This window comes from Hylobates moloch, unplaced genomic scaffold (assembly GCF_009828535.3).
Source record: "Hylobates moloch isolate HMO894 unplaced genomic scaffold, HMol_V3 SCAFFOLD_1, whole genome shotgun sequence".
NCBI classification, from domain to species: domain Eukaryota; kingdom Metazoa; phylum Chordata; class Mammalia; order Primates; family Hylobatidae; genus Hylobates; species Hylobates moloch.
This window is the reverse complement of record NW_026652276.1, coordinates 8,925,466-8,939,684: the sequence shown is the minus strand read 5'-3', so window position 1 is coordinate 8,939,684 and position 14,219 is coordinate 8,925,466. Positions and strand designations below refer to the sequence as shown.

At 38.3% G+C, this 14,219-nt stretch overlaps 1 protein-coding gene across 13 annotated transcripts in view; it reads left to right on the top strand.

The window, feature by feature from the left end:
- Window positions 1-14,219, top strand: part of GIGYF2 (GRB10 interacting GYF protein 2) — a 162,440-nt gene that overhangs the window by 120,133 nt on the left and 28,088 nt on the right. For all 13 annotated transcript variants that reach the window (XM_032753782.2, XM_058437102.1, XM_032753786.2 and 10 more), the window contains 2 exons: window positions 754-915; window positions 3,710-3,868. In XM_032753782.2, coding sequence (XP_032609673.1) covers window positions 754-915; window positions 3,710-3,868 — 321 coding nt within the window. The remainder of the gene's footprint in view (window positions 1-753; window positions 916-3,709; window positions 3,869-14,219) is intronic.

The following is a 14,219-nucleotide window of genomic DNA, read 5'->3' as shown; positions in this document are numbered from 1 at the left end:
TAGTGGTATTTGTTTATATTTCTTAGTATCTTCAGATGTAGCAGCCAAAAAGCCCGACATTAACATCGGATTGTGTGTTCCATTCACATTTTTGGGGGGAGCTAAATCTTGAATTTTGGTTTTAGTGCTTGCTAGAAAAGAATGTCTACATCAATACCTAGTGTCATTGTAATGACTTCTAGGTTCTCAGGCTTACAAGAGAGTGTTGTTGCCGTTTTATACTTAATGCATTCTTATCCCCTGAGGTCGTGACAGTCTCCTTAGAGTTCCCAGAATGTGGAAAGGTACATACAACATTGCTGTTAAAACATTATAGCCACACCGTTAAATATTCAATCAGAAAATTATTTGTAGGGATGAGTAAAGAAGTACCATCCAAGAGCATTCTGATGTTACTCTCCTGGGTAGTATAATGGTAACGTGGAGTGTGGAGGCAAATACAGGTGGGAGGAAAGTGCATTCAGTTGAGACAATCATAAAATTCTTCTAATTACTGTGATATGTCACAGCTTAGAGCTCTTACAGGGTGTTGATGTAGCATATGTCAGAATTTCCTTCCTTTTAAAGGTTGAATAATATTAATATTCCATTGCATGTATATAACATATTTTGTTTATCTATTGATCTGTTGGATCACCCGGTTGCAGTACAGTACAAGCAGCTGATGGAATGAACGAATACTACTGGTCAGTGCTTTTGGAGTGTTCCTGTGCTTGGTTTCAAGTTTCTAAGAGTACTCTTGTGTAATCACAGCTAGAGCAAGAGAGAAGAGAGGCAGAAATGAGGGCAAAACGGGAAGAGGAAGAGCGAAAGAGGCAAGAGGAACTCCGAAGACAACAGGAGGAAATTATTCGGCGACAGCAGGAAGAAGAAAGGAAAAGGCGAGAGGAAGAAGAACTTGCCCGAAGGAAACAGGTATATATCTGGGAACTCTGACCATAGGATTAGTGCTTGATGAGGGCTTTCGGGCTGCTTTCTTTCATCATTTCACAGATACTCCTGAAGTCCACAGTATTGGGGTTAGAACCTTAGAAGACTCACTCACCTTTGGGAAGAATCTCTGTTTTCCACCAACAACCCACTGTAGGGATATTCTTCAGTCCTAGTAAACCACTGGAATTGATTTTCTTTGCATATTTCCTAGAGTTTTATAAACCAGTTAGATTTCAGAAGTTCTGTCTTTGTGTCTAAAAACAATGGGAAAGTAACTGATGTGCAGCATTAAATGTCAAATTTTAAAAGTTACATGGTCTTTAAAAAAATTGTGCTAACATATACATAACATAAAATTTACCATTTTAAGTGTGCTTTCAGTGTTGTTAAGTATACTCATTCACATTGCTGTGCAACCCTCACAAACATGTCTGTAGAACTTCTCCAACTTTGCAAACTGAAACTGCATATCCATTAAACAAGGAGCCCCACTCCCTCCGTCCCATAGCTCCTAGTAATCACCATTCTTCTTTCTGTGTCTGAATTTAAACTAACTCAATTTCTTATGTAAGTAGAATTATACAGTATTTGTCCTTTTGTGTTGGGCTTATTTCACTTAAGGTTTATTCATATTGTAGCATATATCAGAATTTCCTTTCTTATAAAGGTTGAATAATATTCCATTGTGTGTTTATCCATTCCTATTTTGTTTATCCATTCCTCTGTTGATGGACATTTAGATGACTTCCACGTTTTAGCTATTGTGAATAATGCTGCTGTGAACATGGGTGTATAGATACCTGTTTGAGTCCTTGCTTTCAACACTTTTGTGTATACACCTAGAAGTGGAATTGCTGGATCATATGGTCATTCTCTTTTGAATTTTTTGAAGAACTGCCGTATTGTTTCCCACAGCTGCTGCACCACTTTATATTCCTACTGGCAGTGCACAGCCGTTCCAGTGTCTCCACATTCTCACCAACACTTGTTATTTTATTTTTTTGGTTTTGCTTTGTTTCTTTTTGATAATGACATTTTTAATGGGCATCAAGTGATATTTCATTGTGGTTTTGATTTACATTTCCCTAATGATTAGTGTTGTTGGGCATCTTTTCGCATGCTTATTGACCATTCAAATGTACTTTAAAAAAGTATCTTTGGCTAAGACCTCTGCCTTCTCTTTATTCTTTCCCTTAATGAACCTTTTCTCTCTATTTTAGTGTTTCTAAATAGGGAGCAAAAGAAACTCTACACATATATTTGCTTTACAACACTTTCCACTATATAGCTGAGCAGAAACCAGAAAGATAAGACATATTTTATTTTTCCCCTAGAAAGTATGTTTTCATTTGAAGAAATTTAGACAGAAATCACCCAGCAATAATTTTGAATGTAATGATTTTTGTATATGGTGTGAGGTGAGGGTGTGACTTCATTCTTCTGCCTATAGATATCCAGTTTTTCCCACCACCATTTATTAAAGAGACTGTCCTTTCCCCCATTGTGTGTTTGTGGCATCTGTGTCAAAAATCAATTGAATATAAATGTGTGGATTTATTTCTGGGGTTTGTATTCTCTTTTTGGTTTCTTCTTTTTATTTTTTTGGAGACAGAGTCTCACTCTGTCACCCAGGCTGGAGGTATATATTATTTGTAATTGTGTTTTATAACCCTCCTTTTGACATGAATTATGTCATCTTTCCATGTCGAATATGTATCTAAAAATCTACATCATCATATTTGCTAGCTGTATTAAATTTCGTTTTATAAGTAAATTATAATAAGTTGACCAATTCCCTATTGTTGGACATGAGGGTTGTTTCCAGTTCTTCACTGTTAGGTAAGTGTTTGAATGAAAGTCCTTGTAGCTAAGTCTTTGCTTAAGGATTTATAACCAGTGAGGTATACACTTTTAATGTTTTTTAGTCTTTTTTTGTTGTTGTTGTTGTTATGGGGGGGAATTCACCATTCATGTGCTTGGCTCATTTTTCCATTGGGGTTTTCCTAGCTTCACTTGAAAGCATCTACTCTCTTAATAGCCCCACAGTCTAGCCTTTACCACTTGTTTCCTACCTTTTGGCCCCAAGAGGTGCTCTGTGAAAAACAAAAAAGATCCATGCTGAGATGAAATGAGAACTACTGTTAATTCTTAGAGTCACACTATACCGCAGCATATAGAGGCTCTAAGAATTATTGCAGTAAAAAAGTATGTTTAGTTCTGTGTTGCTCAGTTTTCTATAAATGATCTCAACAATGGGACCTCTTTCTGTGTAATACTTAATAGTATTGGTGGGACTTTTGATCTTCAGAACATGTTCTGGGACACATGGCTTTACTCAGTACTTCTGACTGGGAGAACTTATCTTACCCCAAATTTTTGGTGGCCATGTTGATTTGCCCTCTCTATGCCTTAAGTTCCCAGTTGATTAAAAAAATAGGGATTAAAGATAACCAATGGAGAAACCAGAGCTATAATTCTAATGTAGCTCTTTCTGTGGTTAATCAGTAAATGATATAGCTAATATAGAAACCAGGATAGACTTCACAGTTTATTGTAATTTAACTACTAATATTTTAAATTAAATTTTCTTTTTATTGTAATGTGTCCAGTTCCCCGTTTACATGTATACTTTTTACTCCAGATCGTGATTACTTTTATGTTTACTGTTTAACAGAGTCTTAGCAGATAGCCTATTACTTTCCAAATATGACATAATAAATTGAATGATAGACCTGAGTCCCTCCCCCACCCCCCACCCTCCATCTTTTTTCCTTAGGAAGAGGCTCTGCGTCGCCAGCGGGAACAAGAAATTGCATTAAGGCGACAGCGAGAAGAGGAAGAAAGACAGCAGCAAGAAGAAGCTCTTAGAAGACTGGAAGAGAGGAGAAGAGAAGAGGAAGAAAGGCGGAAGCAGGAAGAATTGTTACGCAAACAGGTGACCAGATGGTTTTGTCTTCTAATTGTTCCTTTGAAGCTGGGAATTAGTGATTTAGAAAATATTAGGACATTAAGATAGCCTATCTAAAATTTTTTCAGGTTGCTGAAAATTACCAAAAGAAACCTAACTGGCTCTTATTACTTCTGTCTAAATTTCTTCAAATGAAAACCTGTTTTCTGGAGGAAAAATAAAGTTTGTCTTATCTTTCTGGTTTTTGCTCAGCTATGTAGTGGAAATGTTGTAAAATACATGGTTTTTTTAAAGCAAGTTTCAAACTGAAGCAGAATAGTACAACAAATGCCCATAAATCACCCAGCAATAATTTTTTTTTTTTTTTTTTTAAGATGAGTCTCGCTCTGTTGCCCAGGCTGGAGTGCAGTGGCATAATCTTGGCTCACTGCAAGCTCCGCCTCCTGGGTTCATGCCATTCTCCTGCTTTAGCCTCCCGAGTAGCTGGGACTACAGGCGCCCACTACCACGCCTGGCTAATTTTTTGTATTTTTAGTAGAGACGTAGTTTCATTGTGTTAGCCAGGGTGGTCTCAATCTCCTGACCTCATGATCCACCCGCCTCGGCCTCCCAAAGTGCTGGGATTACAGGCATGAGCCACTGCGCCCAGCCATCACCCAGCAATAATTTCTAACATAATGATTTTCATGTACGGTATGAGATGAGGCTGTGATTTCATTCTTTTGCCTATGGATATCTAGTTTTCCCACCACCATTTATTAAAGAGACTGTTGTTTCCCCATTGTATGTTTTTGGCATCTATGTTAATGAGCGTAAATGTATGGATTTATTTCTGGGCTTTGTATTCTCTTTTTGGTTTCTTTTTTTCTTCTTCTTTTTTTTTTTTGGAGATCAAGAGCCTCACTCTGTTGCCCAGGCTGGCGTGCAGTGGCGCGATCTTGGCTCACCACAACCTCCACCTCCCCAGCTCAAGCGATTCTCATGTCTAAGCCTCCCAAGTACCTGGGACTACAGGCAAGCATCACCACGTCTGGCTAATTCTTTTGTGTTTTTAATAGAGATGGGGTTTTGCCTTGTTGGCAGGCTGGTCTCACCTCCTGGCCTCAAATGATCTGCCTGCCTCAGCCTCTGAAATGCTGGGATTACAGGTGTGTCTTTTTGCTTTCTTGACAGTGTTCTTTGAAACACATAAATTTTTCACTTTGATAATGTCCAATTTATCTTTTTATTTTATTTACTTTCTTATTTTAAGACAAAGTCTCGCTCTGTTGCCCAGGCTGGAGCGCAGTGGTGCGATCTTGGCTCACTGCAGCCTCTGCCTCCCAGGTTCAGGCAGTTCTGCTTCAGCCTCCCGAGTAGCTGGGACTACAGGCATGTACTGCCACGCTTGGCTTGTTTTTGTATTTTTGATAGAGATAGGGTTTCGCCATATTGGCCAGGCTGGTCTTGAACTCCTGACCTCAGGTGATCGCTTGCCTTGGCCTCCTAAAGTGTTGGGTAGAGGCATGAGCCACCGCGCCTGGCCAATAATGTCCAATTTATCCATTTTTTTTCTTACAAGTTGTATACTTTTAGCTCTTACTTTTAGTTTGGATTCCTTATATTCTCAGTACGTGTCCTTTGTTAGATAAATATTGTGCATACTTTCCTCCAGGCTATAGCATGTCTATTTACTTTCTTAGGGGATCTTTTGATAAGAGATTTTTAATTTTGATGAAATCCTATTAAATTTGTCTTTTATTAGTGTTTTTTTGTTTCTGTGTAAGAAATATTTGCCAACGTACAGATTATTAAAATATCTCCTGTATTTTTTTTAAAGCTTTATAGTTTTGGTTTTACAAATAGTTTGAATTGTTTTTTCTGTATGATATGAGGTATGGGTTGTTCCAGTGCCTGTTTTTGCAAAGTCTTTACTTTTTCTATTGAATTTTTGATGCTTTTGTCAAAGTCAATTGTATAAATATGTTTCTTTTTTTTTTTTACTGGACTCTTCCCTTTTGTTCCACTGATAAGTTTGCCTGTCTTTAAATGAGTACGCACTGATTTGATTACTACTGTACCTTTATAGTAACTAGAAGTAAGTCAGTATGTCTTCCAGCTTTGCCTTTTTATTCAAGACTGCTTGACTAAGATCTTTCGCCTTCCTATTAAAATTTAAAATTATCTTCTTAATTTCTATATAAAAGCCTACTATGGTTATGATTTGGATTGTGTGGAATCTAAATTGAAGAGAATTCACATTTTAAGATACACTGAGTCTTCCAGGCAATGAACATGGTATATCTTTCCATTTGTTTATGTTTTCCTTGTTTTTTCTCAGTACCATTTTGTTTCCATTATACAGGTTATGTACATCTTTAAAAAATTGATTTTTTTCTTTTTTGCTATTATAAATGGAATTTTAAAAGTTTATTTTCCAGCAGGCTGGGTGCAGTGGCTCATGCCTGTAATCCCAGCACTTTGGGAGGCCAAGGCGGGCAGATCACGAGGTCAGGAGTTCGAGACCAGCCTGGCCAACAGGGTGAAACCCTGTCTCTACTAAAAACACAAAAATTAGCTGGGCGTGGTGGCGCGCACCTGTAATCCCAGTTACTTGGGTGGCGGAGGCAGGAGAATTGCTTGAACGTGGGAGGCAGAGGTTGCAGTGAGCCGAGGCACTCCTACATTCCAGCCTGGGCGACAGGGCAAGACTCTGTCTTTTCCAGTTCTATATAGAAATGGTATTGATTGGTTTTCATATATAGATCTTATATTCTGACACCTTGTGAAACTCAGCTTACTACCTCTAATAGTATTTTTGTTGATTCCTTAGGACTTTCTGTGGAATCTTATTGATAAATTGGAGCAGTTTTAATTCTTCCTTTCCAACCTTGGATAGAAGTGGTTAAAATGTATAATAGCCTTATTTCCAGTATTGAGGAGAAAATGTCCGATATTTCACCATTAAATATATTGATAGTTTTTCATAGGTATCCATTATCCACCTGAAGAAGTTTCTTTCCAGTCCTAGTTTACTGAAAGTTTTTCAGTGAATAGATATTGAGGTTGTAAAGTGCTTTATCTGCATTGATTGATGATCATTTAGTTTTTTCATTCTGCTCATATGGTGAATTAATATTAATATTAATAACTGAGTTATTAATAACTGAGGTTTGAAGGTTAAGTCAACTTTGTGTTCCTGGATTACCACCCTACTTGATACATATGTTAACCTAATTTGGTACTGTTTTGTTAAGAATATTTGCATCTGTGTTCATGAGAGAGAGAGAGGTCTACAATTTTCTTTCTCTTTTTCCTTTCTTTTTTCTTTTCTTTTTTTTTTTTTATTGAGATGGTCTCACCCTGTCACCCAGGCTGCAGTCTTGGCTCACTACAGCCTCAACCTACCATGCTCAATCAAGCCTCCCACCTCAGCCACCTCAGTAGCTTGGGCCACATGCTCATGCCACCACGCCTGGCTAATTTTTTTATTTTTTGTAGAGATATGTGGTCTTGCTCTGTTGCCCAGGCTGATCTTGAATTCCTGGACTCAAGCAGTTTTCTTGTCTCAGCCTCCCAAAGTGGTGGGATTACAGGAGCGAGTCACCACGCCTGACCTATAATTGTCTTGTAATGCTTTTGTCCCCTTTTGGCGTTAGGTTTATACCGGCCTCTTAAATTGGAATGTGATACTTTCATTGTTTTCTGAAAAAGTTTGTGTAAGATTGGAATTATTTCTTCATTGAATACAGGCATACCTCATTTTATTGTGCTTTACTTTCTTGTGCTTTGCACGTATTTCATTTTTTACGAATTGAAGGGCTTGTGGCATCCCTGCATCGACCAAGTCTGTTGGCCAGCAGCATGTGCTCACTTTGTCTCTGTGTCACACTTCGGTAATTCTTGCAATGTTTCAGATTTTTTTTACTGTTATATCTGTTACGGTGATCTGTAATAAGTGATTTTTGATGTCACTATTGAAATTGTTGTGGAATGCCATGAACTGTGCCCACATAAGGCAGCAAACTTAATCTATACCTATTATATATGTTCTGACTACTGACTGGCTGTTCCCTGTCTCTCTTCCTCTCCTTGGACCTCCCTATTCGCTGAGACACATTATTATTGAAATTAGGCCAATTAATAACCCTACAATGGCCTCTGAGGGTTCAAGTGAAAGGAAGAGTCATGTCTCACACTTTAAATTGAATGCTAGAAATGATTAAGCTTAGTGAGGAAGGCATGTCAGAAGCCGAGATAGGCCTAAGGCTAGGACCCCCTGTGCCAGTTAGCTAAGTTGTAAATGCAAAGGAAAAGTTACTGAAGAAAATTAAAAGTGCTACTCCAGTGAATACATGAATGACAAGAAAGCCAAACAGCCTTATTGCTGATATGGAGATAGTTTTAGTGGTCTGGATAGAAGATCAGACCAGCCGCAACATTCCCTTAAGCCAAAGTCTAATCCAGAACAAGGCCTTAAAACTCTCTTCAATTCTGTGAAAGCTGAGAGAGGTGATGAAGCTGAAGAAGAAAAATTTGAAGCTAGCAGCAGTTGGTTCATGAAGTTTAAGGAAAGAAGCCATTTCCATAAAATAAAAGCACAATGTGAAGCAGCTAGTGCTGATGTAGAAGCTGCAGCAAGTTATCCAGAAGCCCTGCTTAAGATCATTGATGAAGGTGGTTGCACTAAGCAACATATTTTCAGTATAGATGAAACAGCCTTCTAATAGAAGAAGATATTATCTAGGACTTTCATAACTAGAGAGGAGAAGTCAGTACCTGGCTTCAAAGCTTTAAAGGACAGGCTGACTCTCTTGTTAGGGGCTAATGCAGCTGGTGACTTAAAATTGAAGCCAATGCTCATTTACCATTCTGAAAATCCTAGGGTCCTTAAGAATTATACTAATCTACTCTGCCTGTGCTGTATACATGGAACAGCAAAGCCTGGATGACAGCACATCTGTTTAGTGTGGTATATTGAATATTTTAAACTCACTGTTGAAGACCTACTGCTCCTTTCAAAATATTACTGCTCATTGACAGTGCCCCTAGTCATCCAAGAGCTCTGATGGAGATGTACAAGGAGATTAATATTGTTTTCATCCATGCCAACATAACATTCATTCTGCAGCCTGTGGATCAAGGATTAATTTTGATGTTCAAGTGTCATTATTTAAGAAACATACTTCATAATGCTGTGTGTACCATGGGTAGTGATTCTTCTGATGGATCTGGGCAAAGTAAATTGAAAACCTTCTGGAAAGGATTTGCCATTCCAGATGCCATTAAAGAACATTAGTGATTCATGAGAGGAAGTCAAAATGTCAACATTAACAGGAGTTTGGAAAAAGTTGATTCCCACCCTCATGGGTGACTGTGAGGGGTTCAAGACATCAGTGGAGGAAGTAACTGCGGATGTGGTGGAAATAGCAAGAGAACTAGAATCAGAAGTAGAGCCTGAAGATGTGACTGAATTGCTGTAATCTCATGGTAAAGTTTGATGTGTCAGCAGTTGCTTCTTATGGAAGCAACTACTTTCCATAAGCAAATAAAGTAGTTTCTTAAGATGGCATCTACACCTGGTGAAGATGTCGTGAACATTGTTGAAATGACAACAAAGGATTTAGAATATTACATAAACTTAGTTGATAAAACAGTGGCAGGGTTTGAGAGATTGAGTCCAACTTTTTTTTTAAATTAAGTTCTAGGGTACATGTGCACAGCGTGCAGGTTTGTTACATAGGTATACATGTGCCATGTTGGTTTGCTGCACCCATCAACTCGTCATTTACATTAGGTATTTCTCCTAATGCTATCCGTCCCCCAGCCCCCTACCCCTCGACAGGCCCTGGTGTGTGATGTTCCCTGCCCTGTGTCCATGTGTTCTCGTTGTTCAACTCCCACCTGTGAGTGAGAACATGTAGTGTTTGGTTTTCCATCCTTGTGATAGTTTGCTTAGAATGATGATTTCCAGCTTCATCCGTGTCACTGCAAAGGACATGAACTCATCCTTTTTTATGGCTGCATAGTATTCCATGGTGTATATGTGCCACATTTTCTTAATCCAGTCTATCACTGATGGACATTTGAGTTGGTTCCAATTCTTTGCTATTCTGAATAGTGCCTCAGTAAACATATGTGTGCATATGTCTTTATAGTAGCATGATTTATAATCCTTTGGGTATGTACCCAGTAATGGGATCGCTGGGTCAAATAGTATTTCTAGTTCTAGATCCTTGAGGAATTGCCACACCGTCTTCCACAATGGTTGAACTAATTTACACTCCCACCAACAATGTAAAAGCATTCCTATTTCTCCACATCCTCTCTAGCATCTATTGTTTTCCTGACTTTTTAGTGATTGCCATTCTAACTGGCGTGAAATGGTATCTCATTGTGGTTTTGATTTGCATTTCTCTGATGACCAGTGATGATGAGCATTTTTTCGTATGTCTGTTGGCTGTATAAATGTCTTCTTTTGAGAAGTGTACAAAAGCCAAAATAGACAAATGGTATCTAATTAAAGAGCTTCTGCACAGCAAAAGAAACTGTCATCAGAGTGAACAGGCATCCTACAGAATGGGAGAAAAATCTTTGCAATCTACCCATCTGACAAAGGGCTAATATCCAGAATCTACAAAGAACTTAAACAAATTTACAAGAAAAAAACAAACAACCCCATCAAAAAGTGGGCAAAGGATATGATTGACTGCAATTTTGAAAGAAGTTCTACCCTAGATAAAATGCTATCAAACAGCATCACATACTGCAGAGAAATCTTTCATAGAAATTAGAGTCAGTCAATGCAGCAGACTTCACTGATGTCTTATTTTAAGAAATTGCTGCAGTCATCCCAGCCTTCAGCAACCACCACCCTGATCAGCAGCCATCAACATCAAGCCGAGACCATCAAAAAAGAATACAACTCTCTGAAAGCTCAGATGATTGTTGCATTTTTTTAAGCAGCAGATTTTCAGTGTAGGTGAAACAGCCTTCTAATAAAAGAAGATATCATCTAGGACTTTCATAGCTAGAAAGGACAAGTCAGTGCCTGGCCTCAAAGCCTCAAAGGACAGGCTGACTCGCTTGTTAGGGGCTAATGTAGCTGGTGACTAAGTTGAAGCCAGTGCTCATTTACCATTCTGAAAATCCTAGGGCCCTTGGGATTTTCAAGGTATAGACATTGTTTTTTAAGACATAATGTGGTTAAATACCTAATAGACTACTTTAAACATTTATATGCACCGGGAAACCAAAAGTTATGTATGACTTGCTTTATTGCAATCTTCACTTTATTGCAGTAGCCTGGTACTGAACCTGCAGTATCTTTGAGGCATGCTTGTGTTTGGTAGAGTTCACCATTGAGACCATCAGAGCCTAGTGTTTTCTTTGTGGAGAGATTTTTTATAAAGTTCAGTTTCTTTGAATTATGTGGCTAATCGGGTTGTTTTGTCAGTGTTTGTAATCTGTGTCCTTTTAACAAAGCTGTCAAATTCAATGGCACAATTTTATTCATTGTTATTCTTTTTATGCTTGGTCTGTAGCAATAGTCCTCCTTTTATTCTGCATATTGGTAGTTTTGTGTTGCGTTTATCGGTCTTTTGAAAGATTGAACAAAGAACCAACTTTTGGCTTTGTTACTTATTTATCTTTTCATTGATTCCTGCCACACGGTTATTTTCTGTCTTCTACTTTGAGTTGAATTTGCATCTTTTTCTAGTTTCTTAAGACAAAAATTTAGATAATAAATGTTAAACCTTTCTTCCTTTTTAATAAATACATGTAAAGCAATATTTTTCTCTCTGAGCACTTCTTTAATTACATGTCACAATTTTTAGTATGTTGCCTTTATTATTATTTAATTTAAAGCACTTTTGAATTTTTTTTTTTGTAATTTCCACTTTGGCTTATGAGTTATTTGAGAATGGGTTAGTTAATTTCCAAGTATTTGGAAGCCTTTTCTTTTTTTTCTTTCTTTTTTTTTTTTTTTGAGAGAGGGTCTCAGTCTGTCACCCGGGCTGGAGTACAGTGGTATGGTCACAGCTCATTGCAGCCTTTACCGCCCTGGGCTCAGGTGATCCTCTCACCTCAGTCTCCTGAGTAGGTGGGACCACAGATATGTACCACCACACCTGGTTAATTTTTGTTTTTGAAGACATAGGGTTTCGCCATGTTGCCCATTCTGGTCTTGAACTCCCGGGCCCAAGCAGTCAGCCCGCCTTGGCCTCCCAAAGTGCTGGGATTACAGGCATGAGCGGTGGTTCCTAGCCCCTTACTTATATTTAGTTCTAACTTAATTATGTTGTAGTCAGAGAACATAATCTGTAAGATCCCAATTTTAAAAAATTTATTGACCTTTTTTTTGGTTCAGTATATGGCTTGTCTTGGTGAATTATTCCGTGTGCATTTCTGGGTGGGTTTGTTTGTTTGTTTGTTTGAGTCCAGGTCTCACTGTGTTGCCCACAGTGAAGTGCAATGGTGTGATCATAGCTCACTGCAGCCTAGAACTCCTTGGTTCAAGCTATTCTCCCATTTCAGCCACCAGAGTAGCTGGAACTACAAGCATATACCACCATGCATGGCTAATTTTTTAAAAAGTTTTTATAGAGGCGGGGTTGTGGCTGGTCTAATGGTAGTGGGTTATCAGAATTTATTAAAATTATCAGTGTCAGTAAAGTTAGTATACAACCCCCCACTGCTAAATCTAACTAGTTTTTTAAAAAAGGAGAAAAATTTAAAAATATATAGAGTGTGTAGAGATGGGGTCTTGCCGTGTTGCCCAGGCTGGTCTTGAATTCCTGGCCTCAAACAATCCTCCTGCCTCAGCCCCCCAAAGTGCTAGAATTATAGGCAGGAGCTACCAAGCCTGGCCTCCTACATTTGAAAAGAATGTGTATTTCTCAATTGTTGAGTATAGTGTTTCATGAATGACAATTAGGTCAAGGTGGTTGATAACATTTAAATATTTTATATCCTTACTTAATTTTTATCAAATTGTTATATTGATTCCTGGGAGAGATGCTAAAATTTTTTCAAAATTAGCCATGCATTTTCATCTTAAGAAAACAGATGCGAAAATCTGAAACTGCAGTTTTTGATTTGTTCATTTCTCCCTTTAGATGTTTGTATTTGCTCTTGTGTCTTGAGGCTCTATTATTACTTGCATATACATTTATATAGTTCTGTCTTCTTAGTGAACCTTTTATTGTTACGAAATGTTCCTGTTTACCTCTGATTGTATTCCTTGTCTTAAAGTCTATTAAATTGACGTTAAGGTTGCCATTCTAGTTGTCTTTGGTGTTTGCATGGTATATATTTTTTCCTTATTCCATTTTTGTGTGTATCTACTGATTTTTATAATAAAAAAATTGTATAAGGAACATTCTGAATGGTAGATTATAGAGATTATGCATTCTGGTTTGTCCCTTTAAAGAGAGAGTTTAGTTCTGGCTGGCAGTTACCTTGGTCAATTCAGTCTTCAACATTGCACCCTACTTATGGTAGAGCAGCAGAAATATCTAATCTCAGTTACTGAGTTTTTCCAGCTTCCAGCTGCACCTTTTAGCTTGATCCCGAGGTCTACTTCATGCCTGTAGTTTATGAGCCAGCCAAGGATTTCTGCAGATTTGGGGGCTCATCTCTTTTCTGGTTCCCTTCCTTCTGATGGTCCCCCTTCCAAATTTTCCCCCTAGGTTAATGTCTGCTTCTCTATACCAGAACTCTCTCTTTTGACCACCAGAACTGCTAGTAACACTTTGAGCCCCTTGCTGGTGAATGGGGGAGTGCCCTTAGGCAAAACATAAATAAAAATGTTACATGTTATTTTTTCAAAGTTATGCTTTTTGATTAGTAGACAGTTGGCGGGCAGGGCAAGGTAGACTCTTCTTTGATTTCTCTCTGGTGTTCATTCATTCATTCATTCATTTATTTATTTTTATTGACAGCGTCCCACTCTGTCGCCCAGGCTGGAGTGCAGTGGTGTGATTATAACTCACTACAACCTTGAACTCCTGGGCTCAAGCCATCCTCCTATCTCAGCCTCTCAAGTACCTGGGACTGCAGGCATATGCCCCATGCCTGGCTAATTTTTACTTTATGTTTTTGGAGACAGGGGTCTCACTGTATTGCCCAGTCTCATCTCAAATTCCTGGCCTCATGTGATCCTCTCTCTTCAGCTTCCTTAGTAGTTGGGATTACAGGCACAAACCACTGGGCCTGGCTCAGTATACCTGTTCTTTTTTTCGTTTTTAGTTCATTGATGTTTAGTTCAGCTTTTATCATTACATGTGTGACCGTTGGTCCAGCCATGGTACTCTGTCATTATAAGAAACTGGAACCCCCAAATCATTTTATTTTAATGTTTAAGAACATAGGTTTTTTTTTATTGGTAGACTTTATT